At 40.2% G+C, this 13573-nt stretch overlaps 1 protein-coding gene across 1 annotated transcript in view; it reads left to right on the top strand.

The window, feature by feature from the left end:
- Nucleotides 1–13224, top strand: part of LOC128746085 (lateral signaling target protein 2 homolog) — a 47435-nt gene extending 34211 nt beyond the window's left edge. Inside the window, exons 3-6 of the mRNA XM_053843135.1 lie at nt 7302–7642; nt 12400–12555; nt 12632–12692; nt 12801–13224. Of these exons, the coding sequence (XP_053699110.1) occupies nt 7302–7642; nt 12400–12555; nt 12632–12692; nt 12801–12806 (564 nt within the window). The 3' untranslated portion in view covers nt 12807–13224. The remainder of the gene's footprint in view (nt 1–7301; nt 7643–12399; nt 12556–12631; nt 12693–12800) is intronic.
- Nucleotides 13225–13573: the final 349 nt, after the last annotated feature.

The following is a 13573-nucleotide window of genomic DNA, read 5'->3' as shown; positions in this document are numbered from 1 at the left end:
GACAGCGCACTAACCGCCATTGGCCCCTTACCTGGGCACAATTTTGACATCCTGGGCCGCCTTGTGGTTGCTGATCATTACCGCATCGGTCTTGCGATGTGCCATTTGTTCATTGACACCAGCCAGCGTCTCTCTAAACATATATGGATATGCTTGGATTGCCGCTTTCAGTGTCTCGTTCGGTATCCCGTCAGGACCGGGCGCTTTCTTCGTTTTTAGACCAGTGGCAGCCACAATGAGCTCTTCATTCGTGACCGGAGTGAGGGTGTCATTCGCTTGACCGTACAGGGGTTTGAATCCGCATCACGGCATAGCTCCTGAAAACAGGATTTCTGTTAACCTCCTTGTTGAGCGCCAACCTGGCGCTCTTAGCTCAGCCCCACGCGTTTCGACCGCATCGGTTCCGAGCGGCGACCGTTCGCGTTCGGATGTTAGTCAGCTCATTAGCATTCAGGTTCGAGCGATTGCTCTGTGCGCTGAGTTCTTTTTTTTTTTTTGTTAAATGGATATTATCACTACGACCAGCATTTTGATCTATTGTGATTTTATCCAGGTGTTGTTCCGCACTTCGTTATTATTGCAGTATCGCTATAGAGTGAGCGAACTGCTTATTATCCGTGCTTTTGGTGTGTTTTTCACCCCTTTTTCCCTCTACGCTTCTTACTACTTTTCAACCAATCTAGCTCTAGAGCCGGGAAGTGCGGAGACTAGTTATAATTTGTCCTTGGACAAGAGGCTTCATTCGCACCTCGAGCAAGTATCATTCTTATAACCAGCCCCGGCTAAAGGCTTCATGGTCGGTAAAGCAGAGTTCAGCACAGAGTGAGGGTGTGTTTTGTGTGTATGTATGTGTTCCTTACTACTACTTATTATGCATTACCAATCTCGTTCCTAGAACCAGGAAGTGGAACAAGCTATAATTTGCCCTTGAACAAGAGGCTTCATTCGCACCTCAAGCAAGTACCACTCTTATAACTTGCCCTGGCAAGAGGCTTTCATTGTTAGTTAATGCAGAATGCAGTAGGAAGGATGTGGAGGGGCCTGAGAATAAACCCATGCTAAAGTCACTTGACAGCGAATGGCCTGATTCTACTAAGATTCGAACCCACGACCACTCGCTTGTCAAGGCAGACTCGGTAACCTTGCGGCTACAGGGCCCCCCCGCGCTGAGTTCTTCAACGAATAGTTCTTTATCGAAGGCTTTCACTTTCTACCTCCGACCGGTCGGCCTCAGCCTTCGCTACGGTGGCATCCGTCGTTCAAACTTCTACCGTATAGCTAGATGGTCGCTATGCGTGTCCTCATCGGACACGCTTCAGTCCATGTTGGTGATATCGAAGCTGGAAGAAGGTGATAATGATGATCGATTGTTGGGTGGTACCCTGCAAAAGGAACTGACGGAACCCACCTTTGCCAGACTCACTTCCAGCTGAGTGACTTATGAGAAGAACCAGGCCGCATGATCACTGCGGCTACACAAAAGCAATGCCTTGGATTCATACCGTCTTTAGACCAGCACCGCCTAGCCGAATCTAGCAAGCACTAGCATCTAGCAAGGTAAGGCTGAACAGGATCAGAGCGGAAGAACAAATGCCGGAAGAGAGGATAGATGGCTCCATTTGCCCTATTTGGTAAAAAAGGACATTGACTCGAGCGTAAATATTATCAAATTATTACATTGCTTAATTCTGTCTATAAGGCGCTCTCCTGTTCTTTAGACTGAGACCGTTGGCAGAATCCTTCGTCGGCGAATACCAAGCTGGTTTTCGTGACGGTCGCTCCACGATGGATCAGATGTTTAACCTGCATCAGTTACTAGACAACATGTAAACTCATCGTCTGTTTGTGGATTTTAGGGCGGCGTACGATTTAGTCAAATAAAATGAGCTGTAGCAAATAATGTTAATAATGTTAATGGTTTTCCGAAGTAACTAAGAAGATAAACTAATTCTTGCGATGCTGGATGGAACAAAATCATGCGTCAGAATAGTTAGTGGGCGAGACCTCGGCCGCGTTCGTGATGTTGGATGGTCTGAAGCAAGGGAATGCACTCTACTATCCATCATTTCCTTAGAAGGTGCAATACGAAGAGCAACCGTGAAAAGGAAAGGAACATCACGATGATTCTTGGTTTTGTGGATGATGTTGATATCACCGGCATCAACTGTAGAGCAGTGGAAGAGGTCTTTGGGCCTTTTAAATTGGCAGTAGCAAGATTGGGTCTTACCATTTACACCGCCAAAACGAAGTACATGGCTGCTGGCAGGGAACGTGGGAGTCCAAATGGTGTTAGTGCCGATATGGGGGTCGATGGTGAACGACATGAAACAGTGGAGGAATTCATATACCTTGGTATGCTAGTGACATGTGGCAACGATGTAAGCCGCGAAGTAAAACGGCGTATTGCCGCCGCGAATCGGGCTTTCTGCGGATTACGTAACTCTACAGAACACTAATCCTTCCAGTGGCCTTCTACAGATATTTTTGAGCATAAAATGATGCGGTCAATACTTGATGGCAAAATGGAAAGTTGAGTTTAGTGTAGACGCATAAAGCACGGGCTGTATCAAGTATACAAATACGCTCATATAGTGAAGGTGGGCTGGGCACGTGGTCAGAATGCCCGAAAAAAGAGAACAAAAACTATTTTCAGCTGTGAACCAGGTAGGGACCATAGACTCCTGGGCAGATCTTACACCTGCTGGATGTGCGCTGTCAAGGACGATGCTCATTCAGCTAGTGTTCGAGCCGATTGAAAAATAGAAACCCAGAACCGACAGTACTGGAGGACCATAATTCGTTCGGCACAAGATCGATAACAGACCGTCGCCGCTAAAATAAGTAAAGTAAGTAAAAAATCACTTTGCCCACCACAGCCTGATGATGATTAAGCAATCACTCGTCCACCCGGCAAACACTCGTGATTGGTATAGGTCTCACGCTGGCTGCACTAACGAGAGCTCTTTACTTTATTACCATGTTTATTGATCACTCATTTCTAGCCGTAGTTGACTGTGATTGTTGTTATTTCCAACTTACTCCATGTGTCAACCTTGTTTGACATGCAACAAAGCTACTTGATTGAATTATAATCAGCCTTATAAATAAGTTGAACTCATCAGAAATGGCTCTATCATCTATCGCCTGCGTTTTCTTTCATTCGCGGAGCTTAAGTAGACACGGCAAAACTCATTATCTTGTATACATTTCAATACATTAAATGACCAGCATCATGGGAACAAAGTTATCAACCCCCGTAATGATCAGTATCAGCCTTTCTCAACAATATTCGTTTACAGCGGGCGAAAGCGACTATCATTCCCGGGGGAAAACCCAATTCGTCGTCGCTTTGCGGAATTTTTTTTCAGTCACCACTAATGGCAACCGCATTTACTTTAAAATATCTATATTTGTCACTTTGCTGGTCAATAATTGAAGACCAATAATTAAATAAGACCGAAGTCCAACCCGTAAACAAACCGGGAACGCTGGCCCAGCACAAATGAACCCTCACTCGGAATGCATGTATACATGTTGAACTTCGGCGCTATTGAACTATTGATCTTCAGTTGTTTTAAAATGTACGAAACTTTCAAAATTTAATAAAATTAACAGTGTAGCAAGTTCCACATTACATTTCTATTTTTAGTAACAGTTCAGCTTCAAACGTTAAAATTCTAAATAGAACGGATGTTTCCATGACTGAGTTGGCTCTAACAATCTGTCCTGGTTGAAATATGCATTGGTATAATCCAATAAGGGTTCGTATACGAATTACGAGAATAGTTACGTAACAAATTTGTTGGTTGGTATTGATTTTCATTAGAGAGTGGTTTTAAACCTGGAAGTTCATTCGCCACTCATCGTAACAAATTTGTGAATACCAAAAAGGCAGTTGCCAAACGAGGAAAGCAAGGACATGTTGGAGGTGAAAAACAGTAAATCGGTTTATACTGATGAAAATTATGATACAAAATTATGGTTTGTAGCTGATGAAGATAATGCTACTAAATTTCCAGTTATTACGATTCAAGACCATTTCAGTTTAAGGTGAAATTAGTGATCATTTAGATATCATCATTTTATATTTGAATTGGTTTTCGAATATAATAGAAACGGTAAGCGACAAATAACCAAACGCATTGTGTGTGTACATGCAGATTGACGAGCAATGTAATTAAAACACGGCAGTATTGCATAACATATGATGAACATTTCAGCTGAAGTCAAGCGAGAGCTTAACACAAAATTCGCTGGTATTCTTTACCCAATGTAATATTGCCATATCTTCTATTAAATTTCTTTATTACATGATGAAAAAGCAACAATTTTAGTATTTTGTATGGCACCACTGGTTTACTACGAGCAAGAGGTAAAAGAAAGAATACGAAAATCCCCCTGTCACATTCACCCGAATAATTTTGGAAATATCTGGTTTGCAGTTGGCATGCATTTCGTCTCATGTTTAACAATAAAGTAAATAAAACTTACTATAAAACTTAGATTTTCGGACAAAACTGTTTATATGAGTGAAGGCCGCTGAAACGCAAATTTTAAGTGAACAGTTCGGTGGATGAAGACGGCGCAAGTTTTTACGCCAGTTGTCCATACAGATTTTTTCATGGTGCATGCAATGACTTTTGCATGCGCAAACGTAGATTAGGTGCTCGTGTACTTTCATATTTTGAGAATTTCTGCCAACTGAGGAGATATATCGACGGAAAGTGAGCCAGATATTGATGTGCTACAACTAAATGTTTCTAAATCCTGCATTTCAAGTGCTCATAAACAGTTTTTTCGTCAGAAAAACATTTTTGGTAATGGAACTGAGTTGCATATGAAATATTATCGATAAAATAAGGCAGACAATCATTTTTCCCAGCGAATCTACTGTACTACATTTAAAAAAGCCATTAAGACCTATTCACTAATACACTCTAAGCAGTCATACGAATGCACACGAAAGCACTTAAAAGCTGCTATGCAATTGGCAGTAAGCGTTCTGCTTATATTGCTGTTATTTACTTCTATGCGAAAACTTTCCCAAAGAAAAATAAAAACAAAAAAGACTCTGTTTACCAGTTTTGATCGCTGAATTTTTCGGACTTCCACTTCTGTTCTGTGATGGTAGTCATTAATACACGTTGAGGGCTAATTTCTCGTTAACATGGGTCGATGCCTGATTGTTGTTTTCAATATGAAGCTCTTGCTAATTTGGTTGAATTCCTTAAAATTTAAATAAACATGTGGTTTATGTCATTTTTATTCTATGTTGAGGGAGGGGGGGGGGTTGGTTAACGTTACGTAATTTAATGGGTGAGTTATGCCAAGTGATACTTAATGTAACACTAACTGACCCGACAAACTTCGTATTGCCACAAATTAACCTGTGTTGTACATAAATCATGAATCCCGGATGATCTTTGTCACAATCTCGAGTTTTGCAAGCCCCCCAGTGGGCGGGGCTTCCGACGGCGGGTCACCGGCAACACTCGCGACTGTCTCGTCCTGAATGATCTAGTGTTACTATAGATAGTTTTTGTGGTCTTGTATTGACTAATGTTTTATGGAAGAGTCTCGAATTTCTCGAGTTCGATTAGTTTTTGAGTTTCGCAAAAATTTCTATTTTATTTGTATGAGAGTCCATATCCCCCTACCACAGGGGTGAGAGGTCTCTAACTATCGTAAAATGAATTCAAGACTCCAAAATCTCCCACATGCCAAATTTGGTTCCATTTGCTTGATTAGTTCTCAAGTTATGAGGAAATTTGCATTTCATTTGTATAGGAGCCCCCCTTTCTAAAGTGGGGAGGGGTCCCAATTCATCATGGAAAAAAATTTTGTCTCCAAAAACACCCACGTGCCAAATTTTGTTCCATTTGCTTGATTAGTTCTCGAGTTATGAGGAAATTTGTATTTTGTTTGTATAGGAGCCCCCCTCTTAAAGTGGGGAGGGGTCCTTATTTACCATAGAAAATATTCTTGCCCTCGAAAACTTTCACATGCCAAATTTTGTTCAATTTGCTTGATTAGTTCTTCAGTTATGAGGAAATTTGTATTTCATGTGTATAGGATCCCCCCCTCCTAAAACGGAGAGGGGTCCCAATTCATCATAGAACAAATTTTTGTCTCCAAAAACACCCACATGCCAAATTTGGTTCCATTTGCTTATTACTGCTAATTACTTCTTGAGTTACAAGGAAAATTGTGTTTCTTTGGTACAGGAGCCCTTCCTCTTAAAGTGGGGAGGGATCCTAATTTACTATAGAAAATATTCTTGCCCTCGAAAACCTTCAAATGCCAAATTTGGTTCCATTTGCTTGATTAGTTCTCGAGTTATGAAGAAATTTGTATGGAAGTCCCCCCTTTTAAAGAGGAGAGGAGTTATAATTCCCCTTATAAAGAGGGGAGGGGTCTCAATTTACCATAGAATAAATTCTAGTCACCGAAAACACCCACATGCTAAATTTTGTTCTATTTGCTTGATTAGTTGTCGAGTTATGCAGAAATTTGTGTTTCATTTGTATGGGAGCCCCCCCTCTTAGTGGGGGGAGGGGTTTCTAACCATCACTAAAACCTTTCCTGGTCCCAAAAAACCTCTACATGCATATTTTCATGCCGATTGGTTCAGTAGTTTTCGATTCTATAAGGAACATACGGACAGACAGACAGACAGAAATCCTTCTTTATAGGTATAGATAGGCGAGGGAGGGGGTCTAAAAACCGGAAATTTTATGTAATTTGTGTACCATGCCTAATCAGAACCTTGTTTCTCTTATTGGCCATTATTGGATATAAAGCGGCTCTGAAATATTCCTGTTTGTAATACAATAATGAAACAACGAGCAGATGCTATCAAAGTACAAATGCTTGTACCGTTTAATAGGCTATAAAATCGATCATCCCATTGTTATTGAGAAATACTGAGATACAGCGATAATCAATTACAAACGTTAAAAACTAAATGACTTACATAGTTTTTTCTGCGGGATTCCTTTTGCGATACGGAAGTATTATCAAGTAGAGATGCTGGTTCAAACTGAGTTCATTAGGGTACAGTAGATGATTATGGATATTGCAAAACTATCAATAAAAGCGTTGATTATTTCATCGATCGTGATTTCGCTTTATTGTTGATATTTCATCGTGATTTTGGGTTATGAAAAAATATATTATTTATAAACAATTCATACCCAACACGGGAAAAAAATCTTCTGCAGTTATTTTAGTTTTATGCCAATTCGAGTTCTGCCAGTATGATTTACGTGAACCCGTTCTGTGTTTTGTTGTCTTTTTACCAGGGTCAAAACGTGCAGCCTCAGCGGACACTCGCGGTCGCTGCTGTAGAAGGTGCTGGTGACTCAGCGGCGATCAACGGTAACAACAGTACCGACGTTCCTCAGTCGGACCCAACGCCCAACACGTCGTCGCCGCCGTCTTCGTCGTCGGACAATTACGATGCAGATAATGATAATGATGCCAACGGTAATAACGGCGGAGATGCCGATGGTGATGACGATGATGATTACAGTAGTGAGGAGGACGACGATGATGATGACGATGACGATGATGTGGACACGGAGGTCGTCAATGTTCAACCGGAGGATCCGGACAAGGAAGATGGATTGGAGGAACAGTTTAGGTAAGAAAATGACTTCACTTGATTCGGATAAATCATGCTTAGATCAGTATTTGTAACAATCGACCATTATCGTTTAGCTTGTAACCTAACCCCTTCACTCGTAGTTATGATCATTTTTGCTATCATGTGAACTGATCAAAAATTGCAAATAAAAATGTCTCTGGTATAGGCAGCGATGCCAACCTTCCAGACATTTGTGCATGCATAAATTTGGGACCCTATCATTTCCTTGGCAGTATTTTATTTTTTCAGCCTAATCTTTTGTATAACAAAAATAGTTAGTGAAGTACTTTAAGCTTAAGCAAAATTAGTAAAACTAGAATTCACAGGAACTGAAATAATTGGTGGGTCCCAAATTTATGCATGCTCAAATGTCTGGAAGGTTGATTTCGCTGCGTATAGGTACAATCAGTGGCGTGATATACGCATTAACCTCTCAATTGCTTAGAGGTAACACAGAAAAGTTTTCTGTTTGTCTATAGCTGCATCATTTTCTTAGCACACCGCTTATTTCAGGATTTAGCTGGAGAGGAAGTATTGTCCTCGTTTATAATTCGATTTGTGTAATTCAGTATTTCGATGATTTTTTTATTTTGAAATAGTGTTCAATTTTACAGAACAAACCAACGATATCAGACCGCGCGGCACTAACGGCACTAGCGTTCATGAGATATTTACACACTACACACTTATATTTTCGAATAACGCTTCAAAAATAATAATAACAGTCTGATTCCGCCGGCAAGATTCATATCACAGTTATTATCTGCGAAAAAAGAACTTCTCAGTGAAACCATTTTCTTCCGAGTTTGATACTAATATATTGTTTAACAATAACTAATAGTCAGTTCCTTGATGCGTGGAATCGGCTTTTCATTTTGCAAGCTATGATTCTACAGGGTGCGGCATTCGAAGTGTAACCAACTTCAGATCGTTGTTGCAGTTGTCACACTAGCAAGCAGCTGTCTATAGATTGACTAAACGACGGTTCTGAGGATTGCTTACAAGTGTGCGAAAGAATTTTGAATTTTTGAATTGTGAGTTTCGTTGAAAGTTATCCACCGCGCAACTCATAAACGAAATGCTCTTTCATGGTTGCCGGGACGATTTTGCTATTATTGGAAGAAATTAGACAGAAATCATATTGCTACATATGCCCCTATTTAGACTACCGCGATTTATACGATTATCACAGTCGTATCTCGCAAACGATTTCGCTCAAGGAAAATGAAGCGAAAAAGAAGGGCAACAAGGAAAAAGAAGTCAAACTCATAATTTGATTAAACTAAAAGCCACTCTAGTGCCAGATTAACAGTGCAAAATGCAGTATGTTGCATTAACCCCTCTAAGGTCTACATCATTTTTAGCACCGCAAAATTCACTAAAATGGCCGTAACTTTTTTATTTTTCAATATTTTTTCACCAAATTTGGGAATTTTGCCGAAAATATTTTCTATTTTCATAATATCTATAGATAATGGCCATATGTCATATGGTCCCGAAGTTATTCCGGAGTTCCTTGGGGGACCGAGATATGCCCTTTTTAGATAAAGTTGCCAAATATCTAAAATTTGTTTGAAATCTGTTGATTTTTGTAAAGATATCATCGACTGTGGACATATCAGTTACTTTGCCGCAGTTAGAAGCCATGGTGCGCGCCATCCGGATCCGGGGGGACACTATAAATCCGGAACCGGTTCCCGTAACGGGACATTTCACCATCAGTAAGGCATGTCGTGTCGCATATCAAAAAACATCAGCATTCGACAAAATAGCGATTTGTGATCATCTCATGTCTCTCAGAGGCCGTATAATCGGTGCTACCCGCATAATCGAAAACTATTGATGAAACGTTGGGTATTATAAATGTATTGTATGAGCAATAGTTACTGTTCATGATAAAGTTGCATATTATTTGCTACCATTGAAGTTCATATAGGTTTAACCATTGGGGTACGATATTGTATACAGTTAGTACTAAACAAATAATAAGAACGAAATTCTGACCATACTTTCAACGGTTGCTATTCGTGGTATGCTATTTGGTAGCAACGCAAGTAACAGCCATTTTGTTATACACTCTTGGTGTGGGAAGTTGTGCATCCATAACTTTTAATTGAAGATGGCGAAAACACTATTAATATTGCAGGTAAATCATTATGAATTGTTTGTATTAATAATTCACATTAGTATTCTAACCAACAGATGTCAAATCTAGCGGCTAGTGCGAAAATGGTTAAACGTTTTAAACTTCATCGAAACACGACCAGGCAGTCGCCACTCCGACGCACAAGATTTTTCAGATATGATATTGGCCGTGAAACGTTCATTATAAAATAGGCTGTTATAAAAGAAAATAAATAGTATTTATGTGATGCTTACTAATTTCTTACTATATTTCTTACTATTAAAACAATATTTTTAACATAAAATAGTGTAAGCAAACGATTCACTGTATAATCGCTTAACCATATCAAAACCATTACACTAATGTTACTTGCACCATTGACGACAATATGTGTATCATTGTCTCTATCATTCAATGTAAATCGTTTGTTTTCGAAATAACATATCAATACCATATATGTAACAGTTTTAGTACAATTTCATTAACTATATGTCCTATTGTCCAAGTATGGTATGGCAAAAAAATTGTTCGCGAAAATCAGCATTTTTGTATGGTAACCAAACCTAACGACTAGTTCATACAATGGTTATTTCTCAGTTTACCATTTACCACATAGTCCAAACCATTGCTGGGTATAATCCGCATATGGTTATCTAATTATACAGCAAATGGTTAGAAAATTATAGGGAAAATCGTTGGCGTATGGTATTTGACTATGCGGGTAGATACTAACTGTGCCAAAAGATAATTCGAAAATTTGTCAGTCTGTCAGACACGGAATTTTGTAAGAAATTTTTAAAAAACTGGGTAATACCTTTCGTCTTTTTCTATACAAAAATCAAAAAATGCGGTCTTCTCGATTTCTATGTAACTAACCTAAGTCTGACTGCACATTCCAAAACAATCGTGGACAGTACTGCGGGACGCAATACTAGTTTTTGGTGTCGGGGATTGTAACAAGGTTACAAAATAAATAAGGTAACAAACCCTATTGTCCAATCCCACACACAACCGTCACTAAAAGCCTGGTCGCGTTACCTGCCGTTATCCCCGAAAAAAGGTTAGGGTTCCGCGACAGTAAACAAACCCTGCTAATGCCCACCGGATGGAACCTGGCGAAACTAGCCGAAGCTGAATCGTCGGTCCCGTCGTAAAGTCCTGTGCTTGACAGGACAGGCAAATCAGTCTGGGGAATGAGCGATTTTAAAGATAACCAGCTAAGAGACGACACACAAGATTGGAAAGGGCTAGAAGTTAGAAGACGCAAAGTGATACATGAGAAGACGAAAAGCGAAGTAAACTAGTATTCGGAAAAGATACAATAAGTAGAAGTAAAGTGGAAAAAACACGGGTAGAAAATATAGGCGCTAAAGCGAGGTTAGATTACCTAGTCGAACGAAGCAAAAGACCACCAGCACCCTCCTTCAAACGGAGGTCTTCCCTTAGATCTTGAGAGCGCGACCGTCGTTAGTCGGCCTCAACACGTGTCGACCATGAATGCGTGATCCGATTCTCCGAGCAACACACCGAGCGAGCAGGCAGTTGCTGCCATCCGTGGCCCTATACACCATCGATCGTAGGAACCGATCGCCGAAGAGCCAACCGTATGCTATACCCACCACATAACCAATTGTTACTGTCCGTGGATTCATCACCGTTCGTACCGGCTACCGGATGTCGGACCCGGTCGAACTAAAATATTCGATTCACCATTTGCCACCCACCACGTATTTGGTACGGGCTATCTATAAGCGGTCTACGAAACCGCTAGTCTAGCACAGTCACCTGTTCATCGGAACATCAGAGACCCTTCGTCGACAAGAAGCAGCAGGCCGCAAGAAAAACTGAAAAAAACTAACCACTAGATTAAGCGAAACGTGTAAATGAAGATCTGTTAACCCTCGAAATGGTGTTTGCTACGATATGTGTCCTCGGAAAGTGTGAGTCCCCGAATGTGCCCCCACCCCCAGATCGGTTCGTGAGTTAGCCTCCGGTAGGTTAGTGTAGGATGCCTAGGGGACACTGCACTAGCCGATGGTTGCTCATGTCCCCCTGTTGAGTCGGCCGAACGGATTCAACCGATGTTAGGTTAGTCGGCATTTCGTTCGTAAGTTTATAGTTGAGCGTTTGATGGACCTGCCCTGAGGTATTCTAGCCGGACCGGGATTGTATCGCTAAACACGCTCCTTTACGGCAAGTTAATCCTTGTCTGGCGCTTAAGTGAAGGTTGTCACTGCTCCCTGCCCCAAAACCCATCCCGCCCCGTTACAGGACATAAAGGTTATAACCAATCGATTATTTCGATTAATCGATTTGCAGCGCCGATTCATCGATGTCGATTATTGGCCGCCTAAAAAGTAATCGATTGTTAACTAATCGATTAACAGAAAAAATCGGACATCACGGTTCAAAGTCGATAAGTTTTAGGCCCATTTCGTTGGTCAGCTGGTGTGCGCTGAACTCTCCAATCAATGTTTGGTTCATCTCCCAGTATCCGACGTATATGAATAAATTCATGGAAACGAAAGCTTTCAAAATGTTTGCATTGCTGCTTTTCCAAATTCTCAAAATAAACCTGAATGTACATAACAAAACCAACCCTTTTGAACATAGTTTATTTTGATTACAGGAACAAGGACCGCCATTACCCACTCGTGATCGACAATACGATGATTGAAGTTTCAGCCATGCGCCAGGAACATGTGTGGGTCATTGTGACCGGAGCCATTTTTGTACTGACCCTCACGGCCTACATTGCAATGGTTCTGTACCGCAATCGGCTAGAGTAAGTTTCGATGGATGAACTGTTAAAAAATTCTTTCCTCAAATAGACCTAAATACCCTTTCTACGTTTTATTCAGGCGACGCTACGGGATGCGACAGCGCTTGGTGACGGAAGATGATTACTATACTAACAATGATGTAAGTTTTGGCTCGACCCCAATCAATAACAATTTTTAAATGTTTTGTTACAATTTTCACACAGTTTTAATCGTGCAAAAATTATCATTCACTTGTGACTTTTCTTAGATCTAATGCTCATCCAACGCTGCCAGGGGATGACAGACAGCCAAGGTCATTTATAATAGTGCAAATTGACGCGATCCTGTAGCTGTAGATGAATTCAACAACCTTTCGTAACAAATCGAACTCAGACGAAAGGTAACAAGAATAGCACCATCGTTTTATTCGGTTTATTCGGTCAACTTCAAGCGATGTGAGTGAATTCCAGCAATAAGTGCCATTAGTTATAAGCGACTTTCAGTGTAGTTCATTCGATAGGAACGATTATTATACTTCATTCTCTGAGCCAAACAGGATAGGTGATTCCTCTTGCATTTCTCCTATTCTAATTTTGCCTCTGTCAACGAACAACTTGTGATTGTTTTCCCCATTAAGTTAGAATCCTACGCAAGTTTACGAGTAGTAAATAGAGTTCAAATATGCCAATAAAACGAGAAAAAAAAGTGAACTATCTGTCGCCCTTCTCCGGAAGCTCTAATGCCAGAAAGTCATCAACAAACATAGTGAAATTTATTTTGTTATTGCAGAAATAATAATGACTGTGATATTAAGTGATTATCTAATAAATAGTAAGTTATTTTTGCTGAAGCTAGAACGAAAAGAAAAAAAACCATTATAAGCTTAAGTAGAAAATGTTAACAAAAATTGCTTTATTGATTTTATATAAATGCATTCTTTTACCATTATCGAATGTTATTGATAATGAATATTGCTCCCAATATTGCTAGAATAGTGATAAATATAAATACACCTTATAAGTTTATAATTTAATGGTTTTA

Source organism: Sabethes cyaneus, chromosome 1 (genome assembly GCF_943734655.1).
Source record: "Sabethes cyaneus chromosome 1, idSabCyanKW18_F2, whole genome shotgun sequence".
Lineage (NCBI taxonomy): Eukaryota > Metazoa > Arthropoda > Insecta > Diptera > Culicidae > Sabethes > Sabethes cyaneus.
This window is presented reverse-complemented; position numbering and strand designations above follow the sequence as displayed.